At 46.6% G+C, this 11,093-nt stretch overlaps 2 protein-coding genes across 8 annotated transcripts in view; both read right to left on the bottom strand.

The window, feature by feature from the left end:
* The window catches only part of LOC109388271 (protein-methionine sulfoxide oxidase MICAL2), a 53,291-nt gene extending 46,903 nt beyond the window's left edge, over positions 1-6,388 (bottom strand). For 3 of the 5 annotated variants that reach the window (XM_019652854.1, XM_019652856.1, XM_019652857.1), the window contains exon 1: positions 6,108-6,385. In XM_019652854.1, coding sequence (XP_019508399.1) covers positions 6,108-6,347 — 240 coding nt within the window. In that variant the 5' untranslated portion in view covers positions 6,348-6,385. Of the gene's footprint in view, positions 1-6,107 lie in introns of all 5 variants that reach the window. The other 2 variants (XM_019652858.1, XM_019652859.1) reach the window with 2 other exon arrangements.
* Positions 6,389-8,448: 2,060 nt separating this feature from the next.
* The window catches only part of LOC109388272 (protein-methionine sulfoxide oxidase MICAL2-like), a 99,505-nt gene continuing 96,860 nt past the window's right edge, over positions 8,449-11,093 (bottom strand). For all 3 annotated transcript variants that reach the window (XM_019652860.1, XM_019652861.1, XM_019652862.1), the window contains one exon: positions 8,449-8,768. In XM_019652860.1, coding sequence (XP_019508405.1) covers positions 8,641-8,768 — 128 coding nt within the window. In that variant the 3' untranslated portion in view covers positions 8,449-8,640. The remainder of the gene's footprint in view (positions 8,769-11,093) is intronic.

The raw sequence follows: 11,093 nt of genomic DNA, 5'->3' as shown, positions 1-11,093 counted from the left end.
CGTAATTTATATTGGGTGATCTGTTTAAGTATTTATTTTTTTGGTTTTTGAGGGGAAGGGAGGGTTAGGGAATTCTTAAATCATACAAAGGAACATAATATGCTGGAAAGGAAATACTTTTTAAAAAAATAAGATAATGCAACTGTGGTGAAATTCAGAGGGTCATGCAATGGCCACACATCACTGTGGTCAGTGTGAGGCAGAGCCTGGCTCAATAACGAATCCCATTCCTAGAAAACTATCTTAACAAAACAATCCAACAGAAGCAGTTTTAGCTCTAACAATAAATAGCGGAAAGGTCTAAATCAGAGGCCAGAAAGCATTTTTCTGTAAAGGGCCAGATAGTAAATATTTTGGGCTTTGTGGGGCATTCAGTTTGTCAACAACTACTCATGGTGGCGCAGCCACCGGCTACCACATAAACAAGTGGGCATGGCTGTGTTCCTGTAAACCTTTATTTATGGACATTGAAACTTGCATTTCATATAACATTCAGTTTTGTCACAGTATGGTCTTCTGATTTTTCTTCAGCCATTTAAAAATATGAAAACCATTCTTAGCTTGAAGGCAACACAAAAACATGTGGCCAGCTGGTTTGCCACCCCATGGTTTAAATGCTTAAGTGGTGACAATATATCCACTTAATGAGCTCTTGTGCCCAAACCGACCATCAGGAGGACTAGGCTGCAAGATGGACAATATTTAACACGTGGCACTGAGTGAGAGAATCAGAGTAACCAATAGTATTGCACTACAGTGAGAGCTAGATCTATGTAAAAAGATCCATGTAAACAGGTGGAAAGTTACCAAAAAGGGGTATATGCAAATGAGGACTATTCATTCATGAGCTAGGTGGTGCTGGGTGTGGATGATTTCTTTTTAGTGTGAAGATTTAACACTAAAAAGGCAGATGTTACACTGCCTTTTCAAGGAGAAATATAAAATTTTAAATCAGGGTAAACAGGAAAAAAAAATATCTGGAATTTACTTAATTGGGAGCAGGTGCCTCATCCCTTACTTTCTCCCCACCCTGCTTCATTTCCCCCCACCATCCTTATAGACCACCTGGCATGTTAGTTATTTGTTGATTGACACTCTCCCCTCATAGAATATAAGCTCCAAGAGTAAGGTTATGTTTATTTGGCCCACTGTTCTATCTCATACCCTTGAACAGCATCTGGCGCCCAGTAGGTATTCAATACATATTGGTTAAATAAATCACCTCCCCAGCCTTTCTTTCCTCAAGGCCCACGCCTGGGGGACAACTGATGCCCCTGGGTGAGTGTCACACTCCCCAGGCCTCCCTGGACAGTCCTCAGGAGGAAGGGCAGCTGGCACGCTGCACAAAAGCACCAACGCTGTTCCAGGGACCACTCACAGCTTCCTGGTTCCCCACTCACTCGTAGTGCTCCCTGAATCTCACGCTGACCTCTGGCGCAGACCAACTAGCAGATGGTTAATGAGGGTGTCCCTCCCTGGACAGGGAGCCACTCGGGTGGGGACCGTGTCAGCTTCGACTTTATATCCCATGACACTGAGCACCAGCACATAATGGGCATTCAGTAAATGTCTCCTGAATAAATGGCTGTGTATCTATATGCATGTACAACATGGAACGCTTTCCCTCAAGAATTACTCTTGTCCTCAGAGGAATCCTGCCCACTATGATCCTAAGGGGAAACCTCTGCTTCCACTTAATCAGACTGAATCTCCCCATCCCAAGAGCCAGGACAGCCAGCTGCTCCTTGGGACACTTTAGGAAGCATAGACAGTGGCGTGGTTCGGAGAGAGGTGACGGTCTCACCTGTTTCTTCCTTCAGGTCCTGGAAAAATTTCTGGTTGAAGATGAAAGCCACACCACTAATCTCTTCCACCTTGGCCTCCGCTGTGCTGTTTCTGTTTATGAAGTTGGCGGTGATTGCAATAGCCAGCTTCCCACGAAATTCTTTCCTTCTGAAGCCTGCATGAGAAAAAGGGAAGATGTGGGTCTTTCTTCTGGATCTGGTGTGGACACAAAAAGATTACTGAGAAAGCTCTTCTCAGATGCCCGACAGGCCGAGAAAACCAGAATTCTCAATGTCTGGAGAAAAGGGGCAGGCAGAAATGCCGAGGTTTGCACCCTAGGAAGAAACACATCACCAGGGGCCTTTCTAAGTCAGCGGGACACCTCCCGTTTCTAAAATCTACAGGACCCATTATCCTGGTTAGCCTTTGACAAACAAAAGGCTAAGCGATGTTCTCCAACAGGCAATTACAGGGTCATCCTTTCAAAAATGGGCTAGGCTTTGTGGCTAGGTACATTCATGAAAGACCCACGTGCACTTTCAACCTATACAATAAAACTACTTTGTTAGCATTTTTCATGTTTTTTTTCCTTTGAAAAGTAGGATTGTAAGATTGAATTCCTGTGGGGCAGGAATATGAACAAATTTTCTTTCTATCTCAAGTCCACAGTGGCTGGCACTTAGTACACACTCAGTAAATGTATNTTAAGTGGCTCAGGGTCGACGGGTCAGCTCCCAGCTTACGCAGATGACAGAGAGCTTGGCTGAACACCTACAGACTCAGGCCAGAGCTCTTGAACCAAATGGGTGCCCAGTTCTCCCACATCCAGTTCTCCATGTGTGGCCTATGGCCTCCAATTTCTAGACAAGAGTTCCTGTCTTAACCCTAGAGGCCCCTCAGCACCAGCTCAGAAGGAGCCACCAGTGTCTCTGAGGTAGAAGGAAGGCTTTGGTGAGGACATGCATGGGGCTGGGCTCTGATCCCGGCTGCTCCACAGTTACCACGGGTGGGACCAGACTGAGTCACTCTCGCCCACGTGTGCCATGACAGAGAGCCTGAGACAGGAGTGTGGAAGGGCTGTGACAACTGCCAAGCAATCAGGTCACCATGAGCAGCCTGTCGTGCCCTGGACAAATGCCTTGGGATAACTGGAGGGAGCCTTAGCATTCCAGAAGATTGGAGCACTCAGCCGTGAAACGGGAAACCCAAATCACACTTTGCCTGATGCCCCAGGGGAGGGCTGATGAAAGCCTCCCCAGCCTCTGCAAAGATGCCCACTGCACCGCTACCCCTGGACCCCACATGGTCCTTCACTATCTGACACAGGCAACTTGGCAGAGGAGCAGCTTCGGGAGGGACACCTGTGGAGCAGAGGGAAGATGGGAACACTGCCTTGCCTCCCCCAGACCGGGTCAGCAGTGGGGCATCAGATGTTGAGCCGGTTGCTCACGCATCTGCTGGCTGTGCTGCTGGCTTCATTCACAGCCTCCTGTCCAGCAGCTCAGGCTCTCAACAAAGACCTGCCCAATGCGGAGACGGCCTAGGGGAGGGCTGGGTTACTAATGCCACCTGGCAGGCTGCCAGCATGAGCCGGGGAGAAGATAGCACATTCTTCTCTGACAATCAGCAATGAATGGTCACCGTGCTGCCTGGGCTGTAGGCCGACACCCAGAGAGCAGGCTGACCCTGGACTGCCTGATCCTTATCTTGAGGCCATAGCCGTGGCAGGAACAGGGGCTCTGGAAAGGCTGAATACCTGACCAAAGAAGATTTCAGCCCAGGGCCCACCACTTCATGGCCCTTCCTGTCAACCCTGCTCTCTGTTTAAGCAGGAAAATGCAGAGGCCAGGAAGCCAGCAGAACAAAAATGCTGTGTCCAAACCAGGCAGAGAACTTATAGATGGAAATCTACAACCCAGTACATGCCAGGCACGGAGCTAGTCACATTAGTATACGTTTTTAAATATACTCTTCCAAACAACCCTTTCAGACAGAAACTATTACTTGTATTCTGCAGATGAGAAGACAGGTTCAGAAAAGTTAAGCAGTTTTGTCATAGTCCTGAGTTAATATATGGCAGAGCCAAGATTCAATTGAAGCCTTTTGGGCTGCAATAACAGAGCTTTTCCCATACACCATGACAAGGGGGCCAAGGTGTGAATTTCACAAATGAAAGTGTCTCTGTGTTGCACTGGGGCAAGGAGTCCCCATCTGCCTCCATATGACATATGATCTCCCAAAAAAGCAGGGCTGAACGGGGCAGGGATGAGTGAGCTGTGGGGAAGAAAAAGACTCAGCTGACCTTTCGGGAGTTTGGACCCACACTTACACCCTGTGTAAGGGGCTCAGCACCCCTCCCCCCACAGCTCTCTGCAGAAACACGCCCGCGTGTATTGGTGTGGGCTCCTTTATCTAACACTCATACAGCGCCATGGAGAAGGAGAATGGTGGGTGGTGGTCCCTTCCCTCCTGCCCCCTTGTTCAGTTTCTGGCAGGATGATGTCTGCTCCTGTCCTTGCTGATGCTGCCAAGCCCAGGTCACAAAGGGAAAGAAAGTTAGGCCATCGCCACCGAGGGATACGTACGTTGATGATGACACCTTTGTCCAGCAGGCTCTGCTTCTTGGCAGTCATGACAAAATAGTGGGTGCAGTCCTTGTAGTAAACAATGTTCTCAAGATCAATCCCTGAAAAGAGAAGCGTTCACGCACTCAGCATCACTTCCTCAGTGCCAGTGTGCCAGGAGCTCCACTTTGCCTCCTATCCCTGCAGAATATGCATGTTAGACAAGTGTTGGAGACATACAAGGCTGGAACAGGGACACTCGAGTGCCAAGATTTACCCTCAGCATGCCTAGCTTCTACAGTCCCACAGGACACTATTTCTTTTCTTTTAAATTGAGATGTAACTGACATGTAACACTGTGTAAGTTTAAGGTGTACAACATGTTGCTTTGATATATTTATGTTTTACAATATGATTAAGACACTATTTCTTTTAAAATGCAATGATCCTTAGGGGCTGTGGACCAGTAGTGAGAGCTGAGCAAGTGCTACCCGGGGCAACAGCCATGCAATAACGGGGCCAGGATTTGAACCCTAGCCTATCTGATTGCAAGTCCCACCCACTACACTCTCCATATGGCCAGATGTGCAAAGAGCTGAGGGAATTCTCCAAAGACGACGCGAAGCCATGTTTCTAACCATTTCCTTGCTGTGTGTGAAAATCCAGATGCGCTGGGAGGAGCCCTCAGGTTAGAGGGCTGGGTTGTATCTTTTTGCACTTTCTACCAATTGCAGAAACTTGATTGACTGGCTTTCTGCATTTAAAACAATGCCTGAGGGGCTTAGCTCAGTGGTTCTCAAAGTGGGGTCCCNGATGGAAATAGGGGAAAGCTTCATAAAAGATCTGCATTTATGCTGATTTTAAAGGACGAACAGTATTCTGATCTGGATCCTTTTAGGAGTAGTGAGCAAAACAAACAGAGTGGGCAAAGGCTTGGTGGCTGGGAATGGCGGAGCCTGATGGAAGAACAGTCCATCTGGTTTGGGGATAGCTGAGGTCATGGGAGCAGAGTCCTGAGTGGTAACCCTGAGAAGTGGGGTGCAGGGGTGGGGTTCTGAGTGCTTAACCCAGGAGCTTAGGTTACGGCCCACACACAATGGTGAGCTAGGACTCATTCACCAAGCTTAGTTATAACTTAACCATTCCATGTGCCCCCAAAGTGTGGTTTAGAATTTGAGGCTTAACTTGGGATAAATACAGAAACATTTTTTGGTTGGCGCTTACGGTAAAGATAAAAATGTATCCCCTCTGAAAGCATTTATTTAACCTAAGGATCCTAGCATTTGCCAATTTTCTGGGAAGAAGTTTGACCAGGGAGGCAAAGGACAGACACTGAACTTTGGGCCCACGTGCCTTTCTTGCCTCCTATACAATTTCTATGTTGAAAGGCCACAAAGATCCACCCACATGAGGGAGCAGTCTTGGCCTAGCTGAGGGTCCATGTGCTCTGAGAAAAAGGGACGTGACGTCCAGACCAGGGCCACCTAATTTTGTACTTCGACAAAGAGGTCAGCCCCGAAGAACCCTAAGGTGGGAGAGAAAGCTCTCTCACCAGTTCATAGGCAGAACTGGCTGTTCTCTGAATTTAGTGAAAGGGCAGGCTCCAAGGCCAGAATGGACTTGCTGGAATCCTGCCAAATGGCTGAGGGCCTGTCCTTCCATCAGCTGCATGACAGCAGATGCTGCCAGCCAAAACATAAATGCAGGAAAGGAACCTGTCTTCTAACAGGGTGTAGGGGCACCAAATGCAGGCAGTACCTCAAGCAAGCTGTCGCCCACCAGGGCCACGAGCAGCTGGTGTGACTGACGCTCGCGCACCAGGGCTGCGTTCTCTGAGGCATACATGGAGGTAAAGTCGAACATGGCCACATCGGGCTGCCCGTAATGGTTCATGGCGAAGTCTAAAGATGGCAGCTGGTAATTGGTGGCAAAGTCTGCAGCTTCCCGGGCGTAAGAAAGCAGGTTGTCCTGATTCACATTCTCTGCACACAGCAGCATCTCTGTGTCGATGTAGTCCTAGGGGGGAGAGCAGGGGCACAGTGAGGCAGTCTGCCCCTCTACAGGGCAAGCATTTATACCCACTTCTTCACAGAAGGAAGAACTTGGAGTGGGTGTGTACAGTGAGGCTCATCAAAACAGAAATAGGAAATCAGGGCCAAGGGAATAAAGAGGAACCAAATCAGCCGTCTGGGAGGATTAACAGAGTTGTGATTAAGCATCACATTTGGCTTTGAGCTTCTTGGCACCCGGGGCAAAAGGGAAATGTGATATATTACAGTGCTCTCCTTATCAGAAAGAAGGAAGCATAGAAATTCCTAAGGGGAGGCAAGTTTTTCCTGGCACTAAATTCTAAAAGGATGGTCTCATGTAGGGATTTCAACAGAGAACACTGTGTTGTAATGAACAATGGACTCAAAAATGGTCTTGTAGCAAATGTAGAAGCATATTTCACACCGCTGGTTCTCATAACTTCGGTAAAATTAAATGACAAAAGAGTGAGTAAAAGAGGGATTGTATAATGGACTAAGCAAAGCTAATGGTCAAACAAGACCAGAAGAGAAATAGGTACTTGGCAGAACTCAAACTTTCTCCCCAGAATCAGTGACCCCTTTTCTGAACAGGCAGAGGGCTACTCAGGGCCCTGCTTGGCTCTCACGGCGTTCATTGCTCTAGAGGACCAAAGTACCCCTCCTGGAGGGATGCTGGCAGGGAACTATAGGAAGCCTGTCTCCCAAGGTCAAATCTGTTCATTGTGTGGCTAAAGAAATAAAAAGACTGTCTTTCCCAAAAGCTCACACAGAAAGTGCACATCCCTGGGGAGAGACAGGGACCAGTGTATACAAGGTATAAGACCAACACAGGGCTCGGGGTCATCAAGAGCAACAGGCCAAATTCACTTCTACTGTTTAATGATTGTGTACATTTGGAAACGTTATAGAACTCTCCTGTGTTTTCATTTTCTTACTTATAAAATGGGAATAAGAACATCTAGTTCACAGAGTCATGTGAGGACCAACTGAGACTGTTACAAAATGCCCAGCCTGACGCCTGGCACGTGGGAACTGCTCAATGAATGGAGTTCTTGTCACCACTAGTAATAACGGCACAAGATGCAGCTTATGGTGAAGTGCATCCTGCGCCCACCCAAGGTACCAGAAGAGCGTTTATGAAGGTCTTAGACGGTACAGCCTCAGCTGCCGAGTGACCTGCCGGGTCGATTTTCCCAATCACCATCATTTCAAATACTTTGTTCTGGGAATTCTAATATTTCCAAACCCAAACCACGTCACCCAAACTGCACCCAGCATTGGCCCAAGACCTTTTGTAAGGTCACGGTGTGTAGGCTGGAGCTCCTGTTATTGGCTTTCCTTTCTCATACCTATTCCTACAGTCATGTGATCACTTTCCCCACCATGAAGAGTGAAGGTGAGACGGAGAAGAGTGAATGGACAGGTCTCAAAAATCCCCGTTTTCAAACATGCTTCAAGTACCCGAGGTGGGTCAGGTGACAGGTGAGTGTGGACACTATACAAGGAAGGCAGTGCCTGGTGTCGATGCCCCAAGCAGGAGTGTGGGCTCCTGAGAAAGGGAGCAGACAGATGCCCACACCACACTGGGATGAGAGCCCACCTGGCCTGGGGCTGCTGGGAGAAGCCATGGGGCTTTGTAGGGCAGGAGGTCCCGGGTGGGTGGGTGAATGGCAGAAGTAAGCAAGAGAGAAAAAGCAGGAATGGGGCTCTAAATAAAGTGAGTAGACCTGGGGAGGCAGTTCTAAACTCAGATAAAGGCAGAGGAATGAATTTGGNAACGTCAATGGGTGAATTTTGTGGTTTGCAAATTATAGTTTAATAAAGTTTTAAAATATTGTACACCAAATAATATTTTGAACATCTATTTCACATTTGGTATAGAAACTACACTTTCTTTACTGGATTTTATAAACAGCATATGGCTACAAATGTATCCACATATCTATGTGTGTACATGCACAACTTGAAGAACATGTGAATGAACTTTTATCAGACAACCAAATCTATGTCTTCTGTCCTACTTCCTGATTAGACTTCATTTGTCAAAACACTGCCTCCTAGTGGCAGGGTAACCAAATTATAGGTTTAATGGCTTAATAATAAATCCCCTGGGAGCTAAAGAACAAACCTAAAGTGACAGCACTGGCAATGGTCAAAAAAGGTAAAATATTTTTTGATGGAATTATGCCCCCAATAAGAATAACTCTTACAGAAACATCCTCTGAGACCTGCAAATGTGATTTCTAGACAGAAAAGGAAAGTTATACTGTACTCTGATTTTCTTGATCTTCAGGAGGCTCTAGAACCTTCACGAACTCCACATTCACATGGATTTCAACTCCCAATATCAGGGCCACCTTGAATAGGATGAGCTGCAACTGACGAATACCTGTTAGAGAGGAAGGGGGGAAAAAAAAAAAGCAATGTCTGAACACCTCTTGTATACAGAATACTATATAGTCACTACTCAGTGAGCTCTGAGCACAGCAGCATGCCAATAACGATCATTATGGAGAGAGAATTATGTGCCAAGCATTCTGTTTTCTCATTTAATCCTTATGGTGACCCTCTGGGATAATTATTTTCATTTTATAGATGGGAAATTGAGGCTCAGTGAGGCTAAGTGACTTGCTCAAGATCACGCAGTAGGAAAACTGGACTGTAGACCCAGGTCTGTCTGATTTTAAGACTGTGTGCTCTAGCTGTTAGATAATGCTATAGCGATTAATGTTAGATAAGGCTTTCCTGCCTCCTTCCTGAGTTGGGTGGTGGTTTTGATAAGATAAAGATGGGAAGAGGAGTAAAGAGAGAGAGAGAGAGAGAGAGAGAGAGAGAGAGAGAGAGAGAGAGAGAGAGAGAGAGAGAGANTAATTTGCTAGAGCTCACAACTGAGAGAAACATTTTACTTATTAGATAACTCAGGAACAGCCAGATGGAGAGATGCATAGGGCAAGGCATGGGGAAAGGGCTCTGAGCTTCCATACCCCCTTGGAGCACACCGTTTTCCCTAAACGTGTTCACCAACCCAGAAGCTCTCCAAGCCATCTTCCTTTTGGGTGTTAATGGAGGCTTCATTACTTAGGCAGGATTGATCAAATCACTGGTTATTTGATTTGGAACTCCCCTTCCAGGAGGTCAGGGTTGGGACTGAACAAGCCTCTAATCATTTCCCCTGGCAACCAGTCCCCTCCCCATCTTTAGGGGATTTCCAAAAGTCACCTCATTAACATAAACTCAGGTGTAGTTGAAAGGGAGTTGTTATGAATAACAAGACACTCATTTCACCTTTATGGCTCTGAAGAGATTTCAGGAAGTAAGGACAAGAGGCCAAATATTGTAACAAGATGCTCTCATTCTCTTATCACTCAGGAAATTCCAAAGGTTTTGGGAGCTCTGTGCCACAAAGGGACAAAGATGAAATATATATTCCTTATTATAAATCATAATCTCACAGGTGGTCACACAGAAAGTAACAAGCAGGTGGTCACATTTCAACGCACCATCTTCTGATTCCCTTTCCTTTTAGCGTCTGAGTATCCTGTAGTCTTGAATTTTCCCTCTGACCCAGACACTGCTGTTTACTTAACTCAAGGCACTCACCATGCCAGCAGACTCACAGGCCTTAACCTTTGTCTTTAGATGCTTTTGGGAATTCCTCTCACCTTCTCTCACCATATAATCAAGCCTCATGCTGATTCTCAAACTTCTCTGTCAAAAATGCCTTTCACTACAAATCTTGGGTTTCTATTCAATACCCACTCCTTTAAGTTGTTCTTTATGAGACCTTTGTCAACATCGTCAGAAATGCCCATTATTCTCTGGTATGTTTTAACTGGGGGTGATTTTGCCTCCCGGGGTGGGGCAGGGCATTTAGCAAAATGTGGAGACATTTCTGGTTGCCCCAACTGGGGTTGCTACTGGTGTCTACTGGTAGAGGTGAGGGATGCCACTAAGCATCCTACAATGTCTTGGGGACAATCCTCATGACAAAGAATTATATGGCCCCAAATGTCAATAATGCCAATTGAGAAACACTGCTACATTCTTGGTCCTAAGTTGCTGAAATGGCTTTGCTCCTTCTCACCCTTCTTTTCATGTTCACGAAAAGCCAAACTATACTCAAGCTGAGCATGGATCCTGGATTTTCAAATATTCAGACATACAGTTTCCTCAAGCCACCAAAAACGGCCCTTCATAAACTCTAACAGTACAACATTCAGGCTGGCAGCTTAAAAATCCTTTGTCAGGTAATGGCTGTTGATTGCAGGGGGCAGGGAGTAGGTATGGAGGTGATAAGAGGAAAGGCACTGGTTGCTCGGCAGGTGGGAGGAGCCTTGGCTGACCCACCTCTCATCCTGGATTTTTTAAGATCAGCCCCATTTCAGGGAGCGTGTTCTGTCCTCAGAGAAGGTGCCTTCCTGGTCGGGACAAGCCTGCAGCCCTTGAGCAGGCCAAGCTCGAAAAGCAGACCTGTCCCCAGTCGAAGTGATGCCATGTGGAACTACTTTATGCACAATCCATGGCCTCAAATTAGTACAGTTAGTTCAAATTAGTACAACCTATGCATCAGTTAACTAATCTTGGGGCTGGGGTGGAGGTGATTGAAGGCATGTCCTGGCAACTGGGTTCCTCTCTCAGCCTAACTACAATAGATCCTACCCCAAGAAAACATGTTATGCTTTCAAATTTAGAATCTAGAGAAGCATGGTTTTTG

The sequence above is a fragment of the Hipposideros armiger genome, unplaced genomic scaffold (assembly GCF_001890085.2).
Source record: "Hipposideros armiger isolate ML-2016 unplaced genomic scaffold, ASM189008v1 scaffold_188, whole genome shotgun sequence".
In the NCBI taxonomy this organism is placed as follows: domain Eukaryota; kingdom Metazoa; phylum Chordata; class Mammalia; order Chiroptera; family Hipposideridae; genus Hipposideros; species Hipposideros armiger.
Note: the sequence above shows the minus strand (reverse complement) of the source record. Positions and strands in the feature narration are given on the sequence as shown.